The sequence below is a fragment of the Pongo abelii genome, chromosome 1 (genome assembly GCF_028885655.2).
Source record: "Pongo abelii isolate AG06213 chromosome 1, NHGRI_mPonAbe1-v2.0_pri, whole genome shotgun sequence".
NCBI classification, from domain to species: domain Eukaryota; kingdom Metazoa; phylum Chordata; class Mammalia; order Primates; family Hominidae; genus Pongo; species Pongo abelii.
Genome location: NC_071985.2, coordinates 11,687,461 through 11,712,248, shown reverse-complemented (window position 1 = coordinate 11,712,248; position 24,788 = coordinate 11,687,461). Strand labels below are relative to the sequence as shown.

The following is a 24,788-nucleotide window of genomic DNA, read 5'->3' as shown; positions in this document are numbered from 1 at the left end:
AATAACTGTCTTATAACCCAAAATATTCGTTTTTACAGATCAGCTTGGAAAGACACATTATAATCAGAAGATTTCTTGTTGGGCATGTGCTCAAAGGTTTAACTGCCTGAGTTTATGATAAATCCTAATATTATGATCAATCTTGAGTTCTCTCAGAGCTGAGTTGGACATCTCTCTTTGATACTTTTATAGCCTTATGATTATCTCATTGCCCTGAAGATACTATCATAATTGCCTGTTGTCTGTAGCACAGGGCCTGGCACTTGATAGCACTCAGTGGGTATTTATTGAATGAATAAATAAAGGAATGGAGGGTGCTGGTAAAATCTTCCTGTCCTCTGGATAGTGTTTGAATAAGCGTGATCTATATTTGTTCCTGTGAGTTCGTTTTTTATTCTGTTGCTGACCAATCGCATTTCAATGTGCACATTCTTTATTTAGCTTATTTTATACCTTCATTCAGCTCTTGGTCTTCCCACAGTTTTGCAATTTAACACTAGAAAGATAATTTCATGGGGTATTTTAATTTTTTCATATATAACAAAATTTAACTGATAATTGTGTGCATATAGATGGATAGATATCCATATGTATAAGCTTATATATATCTGTCTAAATGGTTAAGCTTGTACATATAGATACCTGTCTACATGGAAATACATATATATAATGTACATATATGTATATACACATAACTATCAACCTATCCACACATTATTAAAATATTATAGAGATAAGTATTATGGGTTTTAGATAATTCCCACATTCTTACTAGAACTGATCAGACCTTAGAAATTCTGTAATCCCAAAATATTATGCCATTATTTCTTACTCTATCAAGGCAGGAGAAACCACTCAGTGCCATGGGTACTAAAGACAAATGTCTCAAAATGTCTCCTGTATATACCCATTTCTATAAAAGGTAAAACAATAATATCATACACACACACACACACACACACACACACCCCCGCATATATCTGCTTTAGTAGGTACATAGGCTCCCCAGCAGGATATCGAAGAATTGGTAACAATTGATGCCTTTAAAGGAAGGAAACAGAACTAGAAGAGGTTGGAGGGAGACTTACTCTTCAGTGTATTCCTTTTTGTGCCATTTCAGTTTGCAGTGTCTTATTCCTTACTCAGAAATGAATAATTAGCAAATCAATAAATCTTCCTTTTGCCTTAAAAACAAGACTTCTGGCTGGGCGCGGTGGCTCACACCTGTAATACCAGCACTTTGGGAGGCCGAGACGGGTGGATCACAAGGTCAGGAGATCGAGACCATCCTGGCTAACACGGTGAAACCCCCTGTCTACTAAAAATACAAAAAATTAGCCGGGCGTGGTGGTGGGTGCCTGTAGTCCCAGCTACTTGGGAGGCTGAGGCAGGAGAATGGCGTGAACCCGGGAGGCGGAGCTTGCAGTGAGTCGAGATTGCGCCACTGCACTCCAGCCTGGGTGACAGAGTGAGACTCCGTCTCTAAAAAATAAAATAAACAAGACTTCTGTTGTGTTTTCAAGGTTGTATCTCATTGCTACTGCTGTCGTGTTGGGTTATTCTGGACATAGAGAAGAAATGATCACACTTATCTCTGGTTTTGTTTTCCAGGACTTTGTTGGCATTAGGATGTCATGTGGGTATATCAGATGAACATGCTGAAGACAAAGTGAAAAAAATGAAGCTACCCAAGAAGTAAGTTGAATGACTAGGCAATATTAAATAATCTGTGTAGAGATTTAGTGCAACCAAATAACTCTTGATGGACACACAGATGCCTTGCTTTTACTGAAGCTTTAAAATTCAGATTCAAGGCTGGGTGCGGTGGCTCACACCTTAATCCCAGCACTTTGGGAGGCCAAGGCAGGTGGATCACCTGAGGTCAGGAGTTTGAGACCAGCCTGGCCAACATGGTGAAACCCCATCTCCATTAAAAATACAAAAATTAGCTGGGTGTGGTGGCACGTGCCTGTAATCCCAGCTACTCGGGAGGCTGAGACAGGAGAATTGCTTGAACTTGGGAGGCAGAGGCTGCAGTGAGTCAAGATCGTGCCACTGCACTCCAGCCTGGGCAACAGAGCAAGACTCCATCTCAAAAAAAAAAAAAAAAAAATTCAGATTCAAAAATTTAAACTAACTAAATTACCCTAGGGGTTACATTAAGTATCTGGTGAAACAGTAGTTTCTATCACATTGCTGAGTGATGAAACAAAGCTCAGAATGTATTTGGGAGTGTGTTATAAAAATTGTGTTATTTTCCCAATATGTGTTTGTATGTTAACAGAGGTATCTATATTTCTAAATGATTACATATAGCTTTCTACTTTCCGCCCAAAAATCTTTATAATTTTACTTACTTTTACAATAAAAATATATTCGAGGATTAATTATGAAGTCAGCATTATTATCCGCATTTTAAGATGAGAAAATTGAGGTAGATAGATGCTGTAGTACTAGTTTGGCCTGCTGTTCTATGACCTATGTCTATGATCCTGCTTCACTTAAGACCTCACCTTTCTCATCTGCCAATGGGCATTAGTAATACCTACTTAACAGGGAAGTTTTAGATATTAAAGAAATATTCAATAAATGATAGCTGTTTCATATTACTTTATTTATTTAAACTTAAGTATTCAAGCTACTTTTCTGATGTGTACGACTTGTAAGTAGCAGGCCTGCAGATGTATTAAATAATAGCATCGAGATATAAACAAAGTAGCCACCCCATCATCTCTATCAGTCACCTCTGGCCTCATGTTACCCCAGAAAAACATAAAATCCGAGTAGAAATTGTGTCTTTGCTGTGCAAATGCAGATTTAAGCAAGTCTTCTAGTTCAACAGTCTATGAACATTTTTACTCAGGTGCTCCATGAGTGAGTTTATAAAAACTGTATTGTTACCTTCGCAGTTTTACGTTCTAAAATTTTTCTTTGAAAATTTAAATAGCTGCTCAGAACTGACCACCTGATTTTAAAATCCACACCGGTATGGAGATGCTCTCGCTTTTGTGGGCCCTGAATGAATGATGAACAATAATAATGCTGACATGTGGCCTAGCGTGTGGCCTCCCTCCGTAGCTTCTGTCATTTCAGGAGGCTCGCCGTGGGAGAATCAGGCTCCAGGTTTATCCCATGAATAAAGAGTCTCCCTGTGGTCCGCAAAAAAAAAAAAAAAAAAGAAAATTTAAATAGTTCCAAAAGTTGTGATTTTATGGCACATTTTGCATATTTACATTTCAAAATGACACTTTTTCATCAACTTTGAGTGTATCTTATGAGCACAGACCACAGTGTTCAGATATCTGCCATCATCTGTTTAAAAATGACATAAAAATATTGATAATGCAGAATTTTACATTATTTCATTTTCCTCTTTGAACTGTATTTTCAAATTATTTCTCCTACTGTATATTATGCTAATAATCAATATTTTATGCTTGACAGTCTTTGAGTACTCTATCCTACATTATAACTAAGATATGTATCTAAATTGAATTTTTAATTGTTTTTGTTTTCTGTGATCATAGTCATTAAGTTAAAATTTTCCTCCTGAGTTATCATTATATTATTTTAGTACACAGGTGCTCAAAACAACATAAATTACTTTTAATAAAAATTCATAGAAAATAGGATGTTATTAGAAATAGCTCATAGTAAGATGGATTTAGCTATTCTTTATCCAATTACATTATGTATTCACGTACAAATAATATTTATTGATAGAGTCAAGTTGGCAGAGTGGTTGCATTCTTCATTCATATAAGTAATTTTTGTTATTAAAAAAGATCATTGAGTTAAGTGAACCAAAAACCATAATTGTTTATTATGAAAAATCATATTTAATGATTTTTTCAGGGTGACAGCTCAATTATGCCTTTGTTCAGTTTCTTGAAAGCCAAAAATTGGAATCTACCTAACTTGCAAAAGAATTCATTATCCTCTCATTTTCATTATCCTCATCCTTTCCAAACCACTCTCAGGTTTTTTGGAAAGTATCCAAAAAAGGCATTATTAAGGCTAAAACAGAACAAAACCAAAAACCAAAAAACAACAACCTAGTAATTATACCTGTTACTCTTTTACTCAGAAGAATAAGAAAGTAGAAATGTTAATTTCACATTATCTTTGACAGCATAATACATTTAATCAATTGTTTGTATCAAATGCTATGCGTGTGTGTGCATGTGTGTGTATGTATTTGGGGTACAATTCAACTTATTTCATGTATAGATTCTATCTATTATAAAATCTGGTTGATAAAGGCAGTTTTCACTGTCAAAACAATCAGCTAAAACCGAATTATCTTTTGTCAAAAATACCTGGTTGTATTTTTCTGTTGAAACAAATGGGTTAATACATGTCCCCATGACAATCATCTCAATTCCAATTTCTAACTTTAAGATAGGTAGATGATAGATCAATAGCTAGATGATAGAAAGATAGATGGATGGGGCACAGGGTTTAAAAATAAGTTTGTCTCATTGAGGAACTAATGTCCTCTGCCTTGAGTATTTATTAATGCATATTCCTTGTGTTGCTCTCACAATGCAACACAGCAATTATGTGAGAGTGGGTGAAGATGTGGAAAAGCTGAGACCCTTAAATGAAAACTATACTTGGACCTGCTGACAGTCTATATACTGTCTCTAAATTTGCCATGAGGTATCCTTTTATTCTTTCTCTATTGACAAAACTCTTCATAATAACAGGTATTGATATGTATGCAGATCAGCGCAAGCCTAAAATGTTGGGGTTTTTTAACAATGATTTTGCAAGCAATTTGGCATCATTGTGTAAAATTAAACATTTGCACATCTTGCTACCCAGCAGTTCTACTCTTAGAGATATACCCTAGAGACAGTTCGCACCAACAAACAGGCAAACTATCTATCATTCATAGCAACATTATATGGAATAGCTAAAGAATAAGGAGGGAGTTATAAGAGGTGGAAGAAATATTCTTCAATAAGAAGATGAATCAAGTTGGCTATAGTCTAATAATAAAATCACGGAATTATAAATGACAACATAGATGAACCTAAAAAATAATAAGGGTGTAAAAAACATTCTACAAGGTGATGCAATGTAAAACCATCTTTGAGGCTCAAAAGCAAGTAAAACTAAAAAATAAAAACTAAATACATATTTTGGAGATACATACTTCAATAAGGACTGACTTTTTAAAATCAATGAAATTATAATTCTAGATAGTAATTATCTGTATAAATATAGGCAGGGATGTAAGATGGGGAGCAGCACACAGATAGATGTAATGTTAGTAATCTTCTGATTGTTAACTTTGTGATGGATTAATGGAGTTCATTTTATTATAATGCTTTGAAGCATATACTTTCGTAGTTATTTTATAATGATTTTTTAAAATAAAAATCTGATGACATATAAATCCAGATATACCATTAGTCATAACAAATGTAAATGGATCAAATTCTCCATGTGCATAGCAGAAATTGTCAGATTGGATTCAAAAAGATAATTTATGGTATACACCTATAGGAGGTACATCAATAACTTTAGAACATAGAAAAGTTGAAAATAATAAGAATGACACACTAGGCAATACTGCTCAAAATAAAACTGATGTACTTTCTTTTTATCAGTTTCTGAATAAACAAAATTGCCCTTAAAGCAAAATTAATATTAAGAAAAGAAGGTCACCATATGGAGGATTGAGAAAACAAGCATCATGCTATAACTACTCATGTATACACCAAGTAAAACAGCTTCAAAAATCAATGAAGGAAAATACTAGTAGATTTTCAAAAAGAAATAGACAAATATACAATCATAGTGATACACCTAACGCAACTCTCAGAAACTGATATGTGTAACAGATAATATTAACAAAGATTAATAAAAATATAAACACACACCAATTAAAAGCTTGACATATATAGAGTGCTGCATGCATGAAACATTTATAAAATTTAATATCCTTTAGGACATTAGACACTGATATCGTAAAGATCATATCCACTGGATCACAAAGAATAACAGCAAAAATAACAAATCATGACACATTTAGACATTTAAAAATATACTTCTAAGTAGGTTATGGATCAAGCATATCATCTGGAAAATTACTTATTTACGACTCTGCCTTTGTTTATTTCTAATTAAAAAGATAACCCATATTTCTTGATCTTGCTAAATGAACCTATCCTTTTTTCGTGCCTTTATACTCTTATAAATGGATGATTCAAAACCAAATCATTTTTTTTAAAAAGCTTTTTAATATTTTTGGTTTCGTTTATTTTATTTTTTAGGTTGATGAATACAAATTGCATGTATTTATGGTATACCACATGATACTTTGAAATATGTTATTAATGTATTCATTACCTACATAATTCCTTTTTTTTGTGAGAACACTTAAAATCAACTCTCTTAGCAAGTTCAATATATAATACATCATTATTAACTATATTAACCATGCTGTACAATAGATCTCTTGGATTTATCCATCATGGAAAGTTTAAAACACAATAATGGGGGGGAGGAGCCAAGATGGCCGAATAGGAACAGCTCCGGTCTACAGCTCCCAGCGTGAGCGACGCAGAAGACAGGTGATTTCTGCATTTCCATCTTAGGTACCGTGTTCATCTCACTAGGGAGTGCCAGACAGTGGGCGCAGGTCAGTGGGTGAGTGCACCGTGCGCCAGCCGAAGCAGGGGCGAGGCATTGCCTCACTCGGGAAGCACAAGGGGTCAGGGAGTTCCCTTTCCAGGGGTGACAGACGGCACCTGGAAAATCGGGCCACTCCCACCCGAATACTGTGCTTTTCCGACGGGCTTAGGAAACGGTGCCCCAGGACAGTATAGCCCGCACCTGGCTCAGAGGGTCCTACGCCCACGGAGTCTCGCTGATTGCTAGCACAGCAGTCTGAGATCAAACAGCAAGTCGGCAGCGAGGCTGGGGGAGGGGCGCCCGCCATTGCCCAGGCTCGCTTAGGTAAACAAAGCAGCCGGGAAGCTTGAACTGGGTGGAGCCCACCACAGCTCAAGGAGGCCTGTCTGTCTCTGTAGGCTCCACCTCTGGGGGCAGGGCACAGACAAACAAAAAGACAGCAGTAACCTCTGCAGACTTAAATGTCCCTGTCTGACAGCTTTGAGGAGAGCAGTGGTTCTCCCAGCACGCAGCTGGAGATCTGAGAACGGGCAGACTGCCTCCTCAAGTGGGTCCCTGACCCCTGACCCCCGAGCAGCCTAACTGGGAGGCACCCCCCAGCAGGGGCAGACTGACACCTCACATGGCCGGCCAGGAACTCCAACAGACCTGCAGCTGAGGGTCCTGTCTGTTAGAAGGAAAACTAACAGAAAGGACATCCACACCAAAAACCCATCTGTACATCACCATCATCAAAGACCAAAAGTAGATAAAACCACAAAGATGGGGAAAAAACAGAGCAGAAAAACTGGAAACTCTAAAAACCAGAGTACCTCTCCTCCTCCAAAGGAACGCAGTTCCTCACCAGCAATGGAACAAAGCTGGACAGAGAATGACTTTGAAGAGCTGAGAGAAGAAGGCTTCAGACGATCAAATTACTCCGAGCTACGGGAGGATATTCAAACCAAAGGCAAAGAAGTTGAAAACTTTGAAAAAAATTTAGAAGAATGTATAACTAGAATAACCAATACAGAGAAGTGCTTAAAGGAGCTGATGGAGCTGAAAACCAAGGCTCGAGAACTACGTGAAGAATGCAGAAGCCTCAGGAGCCGATGCGATCAAATGGAAGAAAGGGTATCAGCCCTGGAAGATGAAATGAATGAAATGAAGCGAGAAGGGAAGTTTAGAGAAAAAAGAATAAAAAGAAACTAGCAAAGCCTCCAAGAAATGTGGGACTATGTGAAAAGACCAAATTTATGTCTGATTGGTGTACCTGAAAGTGACGGGGAGAATGGAAACAAGTTGGAAAACACTCTGCAGGATATTATTCAGGAGAACTTCCCCAATCTAGCAAGGCAGGCCAACATTCAGATTCAGGAAATACAGAGAACGCCACAAAGATACTCCTCGAGAAGAGCAACTCCAAGACACATAATTGTCAGATTCACCAAAGTTGAAATGAAGGAAAAAATGTTAAGGGCAGCCAGAGGGAAAGGTCGGGTTACCATCAAAGGGAAGCCCATCAGACTAACAGCGGATCTCTCGGCAGAAACCCTACAAGCCAGAAGAGAGTGGGGGCCAATATTCAACATTCTTAAAGAAAAGAATTTTCAACCCAGAATTTCATATCCAGCCAAACTAAGCTTCATAAGTGAAGGAGAAATAAAATACTTTACAGACAAGCAAATGCTGAGAGATTTTGTCACCACCAGGCCTGCCCTAAAAGAGCTCCTGAAGGAAGCGCTAAACATGGAAAGGCACAACCGGTACCAGCCACTGCAAAATCGTACCAAAATGTAAAGACCATCGAGACTAGGAAGAGACTGCATCAACTAACGAGCAAAATAACCAGCTAACATCATAATGACAGGATCAAATTCACACATAACAATATTAACTTTAAATGTAAATGGACTAAATGCTCCAATTAAAAGACACAGACTGGCAAATTGGATAAAGACTCAAGACCCATCAGTGTGCTGTATTCAGGAAACCCATCTCACATGCAGAGACACACATAGGCTCAAAACAAAAGGATGGAGGAAGATCTACCAAGCAAATGGAAAACAAAAAAAGGCAGGGGTTGCAATCCTAGTCTCTGATAAAACAGACTTTAAACCAACAAAGATCAAAAGAGACAAAGAAGGCCATTACATAATGGTAAAGGGATCAATTCAACAAGAAGAGCTAACTATCCTAAATATATATGCGCCCAATACAGGAGCACCCAGATTCATAAAGCAAGTCCTGAGTGACCTACAAAGAGACTTAGACTCCCACACATTAATAATGGGAGACTTTAACACCCCACTGTCAACATTAGACAGGTCAACGAGACAGAAAGTCAACAAGGATACCCAGGAATTGAACTCAGCTCTGCACCAAGCAGACCTAATAGACATCTACAGAACTCTCCACCCCAAATCAACAGAATATACATTTTTTTCAGCACCACACCACACCTATTCCAAAATTGACCACATACTTGGAAGTAAAGCTCTCCTCAGTAAATGTAAAAGAACAGAAATTATAACAAACTATCTCTCAGATCACAGTGCAATCAAGCTAGAACTCAGGATTAAGAATCTCACTCAAAACCGCTCAACTACATGGAAACTGAACAACCTGCTCCTGAATGACTACTGGGTGCATAACGAAATGAAGGCAGAAATAAAGATGTTCTTTGAAACCAATGAGAACCAAGACACAACATACCAGAATCTCTGGGATGCATTCAAAGCAGTGTGTAGAGGGAAATTTATAGCACTAAATGCCCACAAGAGAAAGCAGGAAAGATCCAAAATTGACACCCTAACATCACAATTAAAAGAACTAGAAAAGCAAGAGCAAACACATTCAAAAGCTAGCAGAAGGCAAGAAATAACTAAGATCAGAGCAGAACTGAAGGAGATAGAGACACAAAAAACCCTTCAAAAAATAAATGAATCCAGGAGCTGGTTTTTTGAAAGGATCAACAAAATTGATAGACCGCTAGCAAGATTAATAAAGAAAAAAAGAGAGAAGAATCAAATAGATGCAATAAAAAATGATAAAGGGGATATCACCACCGATCCCACAGAAATACAAACTACCCTCAGAGAATATTACAAACACCTCTATGCAAATAAACTAGAAAATCCAGAAGAAATGGATAAATTCCTCAACACATACACCCTCCCAAGTCTAAACCAGGAAGAAGTTGAATCTCTGAATAGACCAATAACAGGAGCTGAAATTGTGGCAATAATCAATAGCTTACCAACCAAAAAAAGTCCAGGACCAGATGGGTTCACAGCCGGATTCTACCAGAGGTACAAGGAGGAGCTGGTACCATTCCTTCTGAAACTATTCCAATCAATAGAAAAAGAGGGAATCCTCCCTAACTCATTTTATGAGGCCAGCATCATCCTGATACCAAAGCCTGGCAGAGACACAACAAAAAAAGAGAATTTTAGACCAATATCCTTGATGAACATTGATGCAAAAATCCTCAATAAAATACTGGCAAACCGAATCCAGTAGCACATCAAAAAGCTTATCCACCATGATCAAGTGGGCTTCATCCCTGGGATGCAAGGCTGGTTCAATATACGCAAATCAATAAATGTAATCCAGCATATAAACAGAACCAAAGACAAAAACCACATGATTATCTCAATAGATGCAGAAAAGGCCTTTGACAAAATTCAACAACCCTTCATGCTAAAAACTCTCAATAAATTAGGTATTGATGGGACGTATCTCAAAATAATAAGAGCTATCTATGACAAACCCACAGCCAATATCATACTGAATGGGCAAAAACTGGAAGCATTCCCTTTGAAAACTGGCACAAGGCAGGGATGCCCTCTCTCACCACTTCTATTCAACATAGTGTTGGAAGTTCTGGCCAGGGCAATTAGGCAGGAGAAGGAAATCAAGGGTATTCAATTAGGAAAAGAGGAAGTCAAATTGTCCCTGTTTGCAGATGACATGATTGTATATCTAGAAAACCCCATTGTCTCAGCCCAAAATCTCCTTAAGCTGATAAGCAACTTCAGCAAAGTCTCAGGATACAAAATCAATGTACAAAAATCACAAGCATTCTTATACATCAATAACAGACAAACAGAGAGCCAAATCATGAGTGAACTCCCATTCACAATTGCTTCAAAGAGAATAAAATACTTAGGAATCCAACTTGCAAGGGATGTGAAGGACCTCTTCAAGGAGAACTACAAACCACTGCTCAAGGAAATAAAAGAGGATACAAACAAATGGAAGAACATTCCATGCTCATGGGTAGGAAGAATCAATATCGTGAAAATGGCCATCCTTCCCAAGGTAATTTACAGATTCAATGCCATCCCCATCAAGCTACCAATGACTTTCTTCACAGAATTGGAAAAAACTACTTTAAAGTTCATATGGAACCAAAAAAGAGCCCACATCGCCAAGTCAATCCTAAGCCAAAAGAACAAAGCTGGAGGCATCACGCTACCTGACTTCAAACTATACTACAAGGCTACAGTAACCAAAACAGCATGGTACTGATACCAAAACAGAGATATAGATCAATGGAACAGAACAGAGCCCTCAGAAATAACGCCGCATATCTACAACTATCTGATCTTTGACAAACCTGAGAAAAACAAGCAATGGGGAAAGGATTCCCTATTTAATAAATGGTGCTTGGAAAACTGGCTAGCCAGATGTAGAAAGCTGAAACTGGATCCCTTCCTTACACCTTATACAAAAATCAATTCAAGATGGATTAAAGACTTAAATGTTAGACCTAAAACCATAAAAACCCTAGAAGAAAACCTAGGCATTACCATTCAGGACATAGGCATGGGCAAGGACTTCATGTCTAAAACACCAAAAGCAATGGCAACAAAAGCCAAAATTGACAAATGGGATCTAATTAAACTAAAGAGCTTCTGCACAGCAAAGGAAACTACCATCAGAGTGAACAGGCAACCTACAAAATGGGAGAAAATTTTCACAACCTACTCATCTGACAAAGGGCTAATATCCAGAATCTACAATGAACTCCAACAAATTTACAAGAAAAAAACAAACAACCCCATCAAAAAGTGGGCGAAGGACATGAACAGACACTTCTCAAAAGAAGACATTTATGCAGCCAAAAAACACATGAGAAAATGCTCACCATCACTGGCCATCAGAGAAATGCAAATCAAAACCACAATGAGATACCATCTCACACCAGTTAGAATGGCGATCATTAAAAAGTCAGGAAACAACAGGTGCTGAAGAGGATGTGGAGAAATAGAAACACTTTTACACTGTTGGTGGGACTGTAAACTAGTTCAACCCTTGTGGAAGTCAGTGTGGCAATTCCTCAGGGATCTAGAACTAGAAATTCCATTCGACCCAGCCATCCCATTACTGGGTATATACCCAAAGGACTATAAATCATGCTGCTATAAAGACACATGCACACGTATGTTTATTGCAGCATTATTCACAATAGCAAAGACTTGGAACCAACCCAAATGTCCAACAATGATAGACTGGATTAAGAAAATGTGGCACATATACACCATGGACTACTATGCAGCCCTAAAAAATGATGAGTTCATGTCCTTTGTAGGGACATGGATGAAAGTGGAAATCATCATTCTCAGTAAACTATCACAAGAACAAAAAACCAAACACCGCATATTCTCACTCATAGGTGGGAATTGAACAATGAGAACACATGAACACAGGAAGGGGAACATCACACTTCGGGGACTGTTGTGGGGGAGGGAGGGGGGAGGGATAGCATTGGGAGATATACCTAATGCCAGATGACGAGTTAGTGGGTGCAGCGCACCAGCATGGCACATGTATACATATGTAACTTACCTGCACATTGCGCACATGTACCATAAAACCTAAAGTATAATAAGAATAATAATAATAAAATAAAAAAACAAACAAAAAAATAAATAAAATTGTGAAGTTAAGAAACAAAAAATAAATAAATAAATAAATAAAACACAATAATGGAAAAGGAAAATATTTCACATTAAAACATATGAATTGCATATATTGAGTATTATTTGGAGAAAGTAAAAGAAAAATTATAATAAGAGCAATACTAATGAATTTGGTGGGGGTGGGATGAAATATAAACACCAGTGATTTCCCCTGCTTAAAAACCTACTAAGCAGGGGAAAAAGACTCTGAAAAGACTGACAAAGGAAAAAGAAAAAAAAATTTGTTAGCAAACTTAGGAATATTTTGAAAAATGTAATAAATGTACATTAAAACATTCTACAGGTAAAAGTATGGACGATTGTATAGAATAATACCAAAACTGATCCAATAAGAAAGAAAATGTGAATAGAGCTATAACTATTAAAGGAATTGAATCAAACACACACACACATACACACACACATCCCAAACAACTTTTCTATTGATTTCTACCAAATACAATCTCAAATAAAGAGGAAGAAACACTTCACAGTTTATTTTCTGATGATATGATTTTCATATCAAAGCCCAGATCAAGACAGTATGAAAAAGGGAAATTATAATCCCTTGTTATTATGAGCATAGATGCAAAAATGCTAAGTAATACACTGGCAAACAACTCAGTAGTGTGTTAACAAAGTATAATATGACCAAGCTGAGTTTATTCTAGTAGTGAAAAGATAGGTTAACATTAGAAAATATATCTATTAAATTCATGCCTAATGAAGAAAATTCATATGATCATCCCAGTATATTTAGAAATAAATAATTCATAAGATTTTTTTTTATAAGCATATAAACTCTTAGAAGGCAATACTCTGAGAGAATTTTTTAACCTAGCAAGGGGCAACAGAAACCAATAATCTATAAGGTAAAATCTCAAATTTTTCCTTTAAGGTTTAGGAATGAGACAATATAAGTTACTACTACTTGATATATTCAATAAGGCCAATGCAATGAGACAAGGAAAAAAATCATGAGGCTTGGAAAGGAAAAACACCAAATTGTCATCAATAGCAGGTAATATTGCATAGAAAACTCAGGAGAACTTACAGAATTATTTCTAACAATAATAGGACCCTTGACCATTTCCTTAACCTTGCTTTATTTCTTTTTAAGTGTGCTTCTACACTTGATGTTATTTATGTTTCATGTCCTCTAATCTGAAATATGCACTTACTAAAGGAAAAAAATCTGTGCATCAAAAGCATCTGTTAATCCCAGCACTTTGGGAGGCCGAGGCAGGCGAATCACAAGGTCAGGAGATCGAGACCATCCTGGTTAACACGGTGAAACCCTGTCTCTACTAAAAAATAGAAAAAATTAGCCAGGCGTGGTGGCGGGCACCTTAGTCCCAGCTACTTGGGAGGCTGAGGCAGGAGAATGGCGTGAACCTGGGAGGCGGAGCTTGCAGTGAGCGGAGATCGCGCCACTGCATTCCAGCCTGGGCGACTAAGCGAGACTCCATCTCAAAAAAAAAAAAAAAAAAAAACCTGCAGAACAGTATCAAGAACTCCTAAAAATTAATAAAAACATGCCCAAATAGAAAAATGAGCAAAGGATATGAACATAATTCATTAAAAAAACCCTGCAGATCCAATAAGCATATGAAAGACACTCAACTTCAGTACTAATCAAGGAAATGTAAATTAAAATCACAATGAAAAGCTATTTCACCCCCACCAGGTGAGAAAAAATGGAAGACTATGTAAATTAGCACAAGTACTATGCAAATCAATTTAGCCTAATCTTATAAACCTTATAAAGTTGAAGGTGACACATTTCTTTTCCAGACATAAACTTTAGAGATACTTTTGTACTCATGCAAAACAAATCTGAAAAGAATATTCATTGCAGCATAGATTGTAACAGCACTGAATTGGAAACAATTTAAATTTCCATCAAATTCCCATCAATCCCTATACAGTTGTTTTTTTGTTTGTTTTGTTTTGTTTTTAGATGGAGTCTTGCTCTGTCACCCAGGCTGGAGTGCAGTGGCACAATCTCGGCTTGCTGCAAACTCCGTCTCCCAGGTTCAAGCAATTCTCCTGCCTCAGCCTCCCTAGTACAGGCGCCCGCCACCACGCCCAGCTAATTTTTGTATTTTTTAGTAGAGATGGGATTTCACCATGTTGGTCAGGCTGGTCTTGAACTCCTGACCTCAGGTGATCCGCCTGCCTTGGCCTCCCAAATTGCTGGGATTACAGGTGTGAGCCACCCCGCCCGGCCTAAGCACAGTTTTTATAGATTCATGTAATGGCATACTATAGCACAATTAAAATGAATTAACTATAGCTAGATAGATTCAATGGACAAATCTCGAAAATACTACTTAGAGCCAAAAACAAAAAAGCATGTTACCAAAAAGGTGATACAGTGTAATACTGTTTAAAGTTTAAGAACATAAAATATAATCTACAGATAATTCATAGAGCCAGGTATATGGAAGAACAGTATAAAAATCATGTCTAGGGATAGTCAACTTCAAATTCAGAGTAATAATTCTCTCTGGGGATAAGAAGGGGATTGGAATTGAGGTGTAACAGGAGAGCTTCAAGTGTATTCACTATTTTTGATACTTTTGCATAGGCCTGAAAATTTTCATAGTAATAACAAAGAGGTGATTGATAACTGAAACCAGGTTTTAATCAACTTAAAAAAAAAATTAGTGGGAAAGAGAAGATAGTAGGAATATAACTAGTTTTTAAGAAGTTCAGGCTGGGCGCAGTGGCTCACGCCTGTAATCCCAGCACTTTGGGAGGCCAAGACTGGCGGATCACCTGAGGTCAGGAGTTCGAGACCAGCCTGGCCAACATGGTGAAACCCCATCTCTACTAAAAATAAAAAATAAAAAAATTAGCCAGGCATGGTGGTGAACACCTGTAATCCCGGCTACTTGGGAGGCTGAGACAGGAGAATTGCTTGAACCCAGGAGGTGGAACTTTCAGTGAGCTGAGATCATGCCACTGCACTCCAGCCTGGGCGACAGAGCGAGACTCTGTCTCAAAAAAAAAAAGTGAAGATGGTATTGACTGTATTCGTTTCAGAAGGAAATGGTGTTTAAAGAAGTTTTATTTTAGCCAGGCCTGGTGGCTCACAGCTGTAATCCCAGCACTTTGGGAGGCCGACGCAGTCAGATCACTCAAGGTCAGGAGTTCCAGACCAGCCTGGCCAACATGGTGAAACCCCGTCTCTACTAAAAATACAAAAATTAGCTGGGCGTGGTGGCACAATCTGTAATCCCAACTACTCGGGAGGCTGAGCCAGGAAAACTGCTTGAACCTAGGAGGCGGAGGTTGCAGTGAGCCAAGATCTCACCACTGCACTCCAGCCTGGGTGACAGAGTGAGACTCTGTCACAATTTAAAAAAAAAAAAACATTGATAAAGCACAGGAGACACATGAGCATGTTTATGTAAATAGTGGGAAGAAACCTGGGGGATGAGTTTTTAAAGGAGAGAGGTGATGATTGAGAGCAAGGTTTCTTATTTCCACCCTTGTCCTGATGTCTTGAATTCTACGTTCCAAGGGACTTAATACTGACTGGATTAGGGAGAACAAGACACAGGCATAACCTAGTGGATGATTTTAAAGGTCCATTCTTCTGAACATTCTGTATAGATGCACAGGCCATATAACCTAGATACAACCTAGATATGCTGATAAAAGTCGTAGATTAGAAATTGTCTTAGCTTTTCTTAAAATACATTATTTAAGCAAAATATAATGTTCACAAGAAGATTAATTTTTGGTTAAAATCTTGATAAGAACCAGTATTGTTTTCTACCAGGTTTACCTCTGTCATTTCTAAGTTTGACTCTCACTTGCCCTTGCTGAAAGCATGGATTTCCTGAGCGCCAAGGTTTCATATGATACACATATGCATTTTAAGTTGCTTTTGTGTAACTATTAGAAATATGGTTGATTCCTACATACAACCCTTGGGCTATGGTCTGTGAAAGAGCAGTATCATAGCATAATAACCTTTTCATAGCCCAGAATATTTCTACTGCTGTCTCTTTTGCATATATTTTAGAGACATTTTGATAATCAGTCAAGTTCAATATATCAACTGGAATTAAATGCTATATTCACTATTAAAAATAGCCAATTTTTGTACTGTGCAGCCAGTGGAGCCGGAAGTCATTATCCTCAGTAAACTAATGCAGGAACAGAAAAACAAACACTGCATGTTCTCACTTATTGGTGGGAGCTGAACAATGAGAACACATGGACACAGGGAGAGGAACAACACACACTGGAGCCTGTAGGGAGTGGGGCATGGGGAGGGAGAGCATTAGGAAAAAGAGATAATGCATGCTGGGCTTAACACCTAGTTGATGGGTTGATAGGTGCAGCAAACCACCATGGCATACGTTTACCTGTGTAACCTGCACATCCTGCACATTTACCCTGGAACTTAATACAAATAAAATCTTTTTTAAAAATAGCCAATTTTTGTGTACATCCTGCACATGTACCCCAGAACTTAGAAATAATTTTTTTTAAATAGCCAATTTCTGATATATAATAGACATAATTTAGTGGAAAATTCTTAAGAAATTTTGAAGAATGGATGATTCATTGTAGTCTTTTTCTTTCCTCCTGAGCCTCTTTTTCTCCTTCCTTACAAAACAAACGAGCAAACAGTGAAGAGCACAACACATTATCATTATTCTTAATTTCACGCATCTTCCCTCATTTATTGCAGCTAAACTCTTGACACACCGCATAGTTTGATGAGCCTAGAGTTAAATTATTATAGCAAGAAAGAAATACGCAACTGTAAAACAATCCACTCACTCCAAGAGCTTGTGGTCCTCACTATCTCATATGCCTAATTGAGTGTTTGAGATTGTTCGAAAAGCTGTAGATTTAAATGAAAATAAAATCCTGTCTGAGTATTAATGGCATTTATTTAAACTTTCATTTAGCACTTATCTGTTATGAAAGCAACACAAAACACAGTAACTCAAAGGCTGCTTGAGTGTTTAAAAGCCTATTAGGGCTGGGCACGGTGGCTCATGCCTGTAATCCCAACACTTTGGGAGGCCGAGGCGGTCAGATCACCTGAGGTCAGGGGTTCGACACCAGCCTGGGCAACATGGTGAAACTCCATCTCTACTAAAAATACAAAAATTAGCCAAGTGTGGTGACAGGTGCCTGTAATCCCAGCTACTTGGGAGGCTGAGGCGGGAGAATCACTTGAGCCTGGGAGGCAGAGGCTGCAGTGAGCCGAGATCACATCATTGCACTCCAGCCTGGGCAACAAACGTGAAACTCTGTCTCAAAATATTAAAAAAAAAAAAAAAAAAAGCATATTAGGATCATCTGAGAGGTTTCTAAAACTACTGCTAGGTTTTCTGCTCTTCCCAACACAGCCTTACCCCTAATGCTGTGAAGCTACTGCATGTGACAGGAAACAGGGTGATATCTCTCAGGCATAGTAGGACAGATGAAAGGCTGAGAATGATATGCTTGATGCATGTGTGTGTATATATATAAAAATATATATATATATACGTACACACACACACATTTAAAATGACTTTCTGAAATGAATGTATTAGATACTGAATGTGTACCCATATGTATACTGTTTATATAGACCCAAGCACATGTACGAAATTCAGTTTTGTAAATATTTACCTAAGTGAAAAATGGTTTAGAAATACAGTTGGATTTTTCTGTAAAGATGAGGCACTGTAATTATGAAGAAAAGAAAAACCCTTAGATACTCTTTTTGTGTGTAGTGGGTAAATTTCACAGACCAGGAATTTAAAAATGCACCGATGTGCCGTGTTCTTCATTTTCTCTGATTGGGCTTAATTTAGGATTTAAATCCAATGAGCCTTGTAGCCAGAATGCAGCCTGACAGTGATAAATTAATTCTAGTTTGTTTAGGGCATTAATTCTAGTTTGTTTAGGGCAAATGTAATTATATCAATATTTTCTGTGTCTAGTCTCACCTTTAGGTCTTGATTCCAATGTCATCTTCTCAAGTGTTCTCCCTCAACTTCTTTAAAATTGTGCTCTATTTAAAAATGTACTTCCTCCTATCCCCCTTTCCTCCTTTATTTTTCTTCATAGCATTTAAATCTTCTAACATACTATTATATTATATTTTATTTGGTTTCATACTTGATTCCTCATTGGAACATTTTCATGCGCGTCCGTTTGAAGAGACCACCAAACAGGCTTTGTGTGAGCAATAAAGCTTTTAATCACCTGGGTGCAGGCGGGCTGAGCCCGAAAAGAGAGTCAGGGAAGGGAGATAAGGGTGGGACCGTTTTATAGGATTTGGGTAGATAAAGGAAAATTACAGTCAAAGGGGGTTTGTTCCCTGGCGGGCAGGAGTGGGGGTCGCAAGGTGCTCAGTGGGGGAGCTTTTTGAGCCAGGATGAGCCAGGAAAAGGACTTTCACAAGATAATGTCATCACTTAAGGCAAGGACCGGCCATTTTCACTTCTTTTGTGGTGGAATGTCATCAGTTAAGGCGGGACACAGCATTTTCACTTCTTTTGTGATTCTTCAGTTACTTCAGGCCACCTGGGCGTATACGTGCAAGTCACAGGGGATGCGATGGCTTGGCTTAGGCTCAGAGGCCTGACAAACATAATTTCTATAAAGATATACATTTTTGTCTATATTTATTTATTTATTTATTTTGAGACGGAGTTTCACTCTTGTTGCCCAGGCTGGAGTGCAATGGCGCCATCTCGGCTCACCGCAACCTCCGCCTCCCGGGTTCAAGCGGTTCTCCTGCCTCAGCCTCCCAAGCAGCTGGGATTACAGGCGTGCACCACCACACCCAGCTAATTTTGTATTTTTAGTAGAGATGGGGTTTCTCCATGTTGGTCAGGCTGGTCTCAAACCCCCGACCTCAGGTGATCCGCCCACCTCAGCCGCCCACGTATTATTAATTAGTTCCTAGAATAGCACCTGAAAGCATTCTACTGCTGAGTGAATATTTGACGGTGAAATTGAATACAAGATTTATACCCCTCTTATTACCATGTCTGCTTATGTTCTGGGTACTCACCTGATAGGGAGGGCTCGTTCAATCCTTGGCCATTGTCATCTGACTTTGCTGTCTTCGACTGAATTGTCTTCATTCATCTCTGCTGGCATTTTACGGGATGTATGTGTTCTGCACTGATTTGATATTGGGTTCACATTGGGTGCTCTCCTCCCCTCTGTGAGTCACTGCTCCTTCTCGTGCCTCATCCGGGCCTCTAGGAGTGCTGGAAACCTAAGAATGCTCTCTCTGGCTGCTTGGAGATTGCAGCCTATCGGTGGAGGGAGAAGGAAGGGTTGCCACAGCCCCATCAGCCTGGAATTAGTTTGTCACCATATCTGTACTGTTCATGGGTTTGGATCTGCGAAATTATGAGACCCTGCCATTTGGCTGAGTACAATCTAGGGAAGCAACACAGAAGCTCACTTTGGCTCTGCGATCTATCTGGTCCTCACTTGGGCAGAAGGCTGGGGAGAACTTGCCTCCTTTGACTCTCTCCTCCTCTAGGCTCTGGAATTTTCAGCCTATCTTGGACTGGAGGCCCTGGGTTCTTTATCTGTTCTTTTCTGTCCTAAGGCATAAGGGCTTTGTTCCTTTGATATTCGAAAGCAGAGATTTTAATATCACAAGGCCCTGCTATAAAGATCTTTGTCTCTGCATTGAATGTTCAAAGACATTTTAAAATCCAAAAGCCAAGTATAGCTTTTTTTTCCCTCTCTCTCTTGAAATGCCTCCTTCTTGAGAGCAGTGGAGGGGTGGAGGAAGCCCTTCAAGTAAAAAGGAGTTTGGGGTCGGGGAAGTAGGGCACATCTTCATATTACATGTTTTTATTTAAAAACAAACAAAACAAGTAAAGTAGAAGAAATATAACCCTTGTTTTCTCCTTTCTGATTTCTATGTGGAAATTAATCCTTCTGTATTTGTTTTCTGGAGAATGATTCTGAATATTCTCTATATGTTTTCTGTGAAAATGTCAGCCTAGTATTCATTTCTAGTAGATGTGCTTTCAGCAAAACTTGCTCTTAATGTCTCTGGTGTGCAGTCATCTGAGATTTCTCGTTTGTTCCAAGGTACTTGAAGGGCTGATTTGGCTTTGAAATTTACAGCTAACGCTCCCTGAACTTGGCTGTAGCCTTTACATGTTTACTGTACATCTTTCACAATATAATGATTTCCAAGCTTCATTTAACTTGATTCATATTAAACAAGTAAGCTTGGGTGGTGGGGGTGGCTTAAAAAAAACAAAAGGTTGGTGCTTACTGTTTTTGGTATTCTGCCTTGTTTTTGTTAAATCACTTTAATTGGCCCTTTAATTACATTACACTGAGCCCTTGTTTCAAAGACTCATCTGGAATACCTGCTTAGGAAAAATGTGGGTCAGATGGGAATGAAGCACAAAACTGAGCTGCAACTTAACATGAAAATTCCCCAGCGGAGCGAAACACTGTCAATTTTTTGTTTATATCTTTGGTGACTTGATGCAAATAGAATCGACAGTTGGCCAGGATCTTCGTCGTTTTGTTTTGTTTTCAGAGGTATTTAAAAAAAATTTTGCTATCCAGAAAGCGAAGCCTAAACTATTAGGTATTTGATTACTCTCAATGTTGTTGTTTTATTCTTTTTTATTTTATTTTATTAAATTATGTAGTTGCCAAAATAAAACTAAGAGCTAATAACTATAAAAGTATTTTGATACTTTGTAAAGTGAGCTTATTAAATCATTTGTTTAACTTCATATATATTCCTCATAAGCTAATTTTATAGGATGATTGATGGCACAGAGAACGTGCATGTTAAAGAAAGAGGGTAAAAGCTACATATACCTATTCAACAAATAAATTGGAGGAGAGAAAAATCTGTCGGCTGATTCTGGCAGAAGTTTCTCATCATGTTTGAGAAAGTAGAATGTAATACAGAGACATCTTAATATGAGCTATATGTTTTTTTATATTAATATAATAATAATGACTTTTTCCCATTTTGGTGGCTATAAAATTTTACTTCCCAAGAGTTATTTTAGTTATTTTATTTTTTCTTTTATTTACTTAACTTTTTAGAAATCAATCTGAAATGTTACTTGAAACGATTCAGCTTCTGATTCATGTCAATTACATTTGATTCAAAGGCTTTGTTTATTTTTAACCACAAGAAGATAATAATTCATATTAGCAGTTGGTTGTCCTCTATGCACCTAATTAAATTGTATTAATAAGGTAAAATGAACATTGTTTGTCAAAGTGTACTTATTTACTTTTAAATATATCTCATTTTGATATAACGATTTGATTCTTAGCTCCTTTGTCAGAATGTACTACAAACAGAAAAATCGTTTCATAAATTATTGCTGTTACCATTAATTCATACTGGTGAAACATTCGTGATGTCAATAGTGTTATCCATTATAATTGGTTAAAGTCCATGAATTTCATAGATGTTCATGTTTATTTTTACTGTACAAATGATTTGTTGTTCAAAATAGGTGGAAATGAAAAGTGTTCAGGTGAAGTGAGAGTTTGTAACTATAATTTGGATGGGATTATTAGCCATTTAAAAAAACAATTCTAAGCGTCAAATCCTTTCTTGTACAAGGTTATAGAGAAAAGAAAGTAAAAAAAGTGTAGTTTATGTCTGAAGATGAATGTGAACAAATTGTTGGGCTACTTAAACAGATGCAAATGCATCTCCATAAGTTTTCATTGAGATCACAGATGAAAGCAATTCTAGAAGAAATCTGTATGGGAAGAAAACAATGTAGAAAATAAAGAGGAATGATTATGTCAATATTATCCAGCTTCACACATTAGTAGAACTTGTCTATAAGTTTTTATTGGGAAGGACCTCCTTCCCACCTTCCACCTTTCAAAAGTACCTCCTCATTCCATGAGATACTGCTAGAAAGTCTACCATTAAAAATCGGTTTCCAGAAAGTATCACTCCTCTGGGAATGCATGTATCCCTCATTAGGGTAGCAATGGTTCCAATCAGTGATTCACAGGTGGATATCGAAACTTCATCATCTGTGTTGCCTCTGTGGCTGCTAGATGGGATCAAGGCTGTTGAAAAGTGAAAGAAGATTGTGTGCTGGCTTGTGCTGAGTGACCATGGGCCAGTTGTGGGGAGTGAGAAGTAGTTGTGAGGCGGCAAGGAAGTACAGAAGACTGGGCTCTTCATCACGTACCCTGAGGCTGCCTCCAGCAAACTGTTAAGCTTGGAAATTAGACTATGCTAGCTTGATTACCTGTTGGTGCATTTGAAATGCAGTGGGAGCTTTTTCTTGAAAAATAAAAAAAAAAATACTTTCCAGGCCAGGAGTGGTGGCTCATGCCTGTAATCCCAGCAATTTGGGAGGCTGAGGCAGGAGGACTGCTTGAGGTCAGGGGTTGAAGAGCAGCCTGGGCAACAAAGTGAGACCTTGCCTCAAAAAAGAACAAAAATGAAAACCAAAAACATAAATATATAATATGTAAAATATATATATTAATGTTTTGGGTTTTTTTAATTTAAATACATAAATATATCTATATCTATATATTCTAAAATAAAAGAAAATACTTTCCAAATAAGAACTTGTATCTTCAGCTGTGATTACAGTTTACAGATTTGCCTATTTAAATGTCAGAAGTCTGTCAAATACAATGATTTATGTAAGTTGTTAAAAAAAAATTCCCACATGGCTTCTTTATTAAAAAACAGAAGCTACAGTTAATTGCCCATGCAAACAGAGTTTTTATTTAAAGTGGAACAAAATTTAATGTCCATAAATTTAACTTATGAATGTAAATTGAACGACATAGATCAGTAATTTGTCCTAATTGTTATAATCTACTCAAAACAAAACATTTGTAAAGCTTTTGTCTACAGAAAAATTACTTTGTCTATAAATAAATTCCTTTTTTTTTTTTTTTTTTGAGACAGAGTCCTGCCCTGTCACCCAGGCCAGAGTGCAGTGGCACAATCTTGGCTCACTGCAACCTCTGCCTCCCAGGTTCAAGCAATTTTCATGCCTCAGCCTCCCAAGTAGCTGGGATTACAGGTGTGCACCACCACGCCCAGCTAATTTTTTTGTATTTTTTTAGTAGAGATGAGGTTTTGCCATATTGGCCAGGCTGGTCTTGAACTCCTGGCCTCAAGCGATCTACTTGCCTTGGCCTCCCAAAGTGCGGGTATTACAGGAGTGAGCTACTGCGTCCAGCCTATAGATAAATTACTTATAATATATGGGATGTATTATAGTAAAATAAAAGTAATTAAGCTAAAGCCAACTGTATTCAACCTTAAAAAAGTTATTTATTGCTGTAATATATTGATTCATTCAACAAATTTTTACTGAATGCCTACCATGTATTGGTCACTAGTCTAGGTGCTGGGGGGTCACTGTGAATAAAATGGACAAACTCCCTGCTTTCAAGGAGCTTGCCTTGTAATGATGCCAGTCATAGCCCAGAGTAGTAGTTTATCTTTAAGAGAATTTGTAGTTTATTTTCAAAAGCATTTATTTATTTATTTTGAGATGGAGTCTTGCTCTGTCACTCAGGCTGGAGAGCAGTGGCGTGACCTCTGCTCACTGCAATCTCTGCCTCTCAGGTTTAAGTGATTCTCCTGCCTCAGCCTCTCGAATAGCTGGGATTACAGGCACCCACCACCACGCCTGGCTAATCTTTGTATTTTTAGTAGAGACTGGGTTTCATCATGTTGGCCAGGCTGGTCTCGAACTCCTGGCCTCATGTGATCCACCCACGTTGGCCTCCCGAAGTGCTGGGATTACAGGTGTGAGCCACCGTGCCTGGCCTTTTCTCACATTTATTTTTAAGAGCATTTTCTCATGTTTTAATAATTAATTTTATAACTTAGCATAATTACCTAGTGAATGTTCTTGAGTTGAAGATGCATTTATGTTTATATTAATTTGGTAAATAAAATTAATTATCTCAAGAACTATATATGAAAAGGCTGTTATCTGCTGGGAACTGTTTTAAGGATAATGGCAGTCAGAAAAATGAATCAGAAACAGATCCTGACCTCAAGGTATAGTCAATAATGGAGAATACAACAGTGACAGAAGAATGGAAGAAAAGCAGTTATAAAATAGGCTTTGTGCCAATCTCAGTAGTTAAATAGAGTGAAGCACTGTGTGTCTGTGTGGAGCAGGGCAGTACTATTGCCCTTATATGTGTGGGTTG

General features: G+C 37.8%; 1 protein-coding gene across 1 annotated transcript in view; it reads left to right on the top strand.

Annotated features, from left to right (window-relative positions):
• Positions 1–24,788, top strand: part of RYR2 (ryanodine receptor 2) — a 786,704-nt gene that overhangs the window by 478,723 nt on the left and 283,193 nt on the right. The window contains exon 23 of the mRNA XM_054561059.1: positions 1,612–1,695. Coding sequence (XP_054417034.1) covers positions 1,612–1,695 — 84 coding nt within the window. The remainder of the gene's footprint in view (positions 1–1,611; positions 1,696–24,788) is intronic.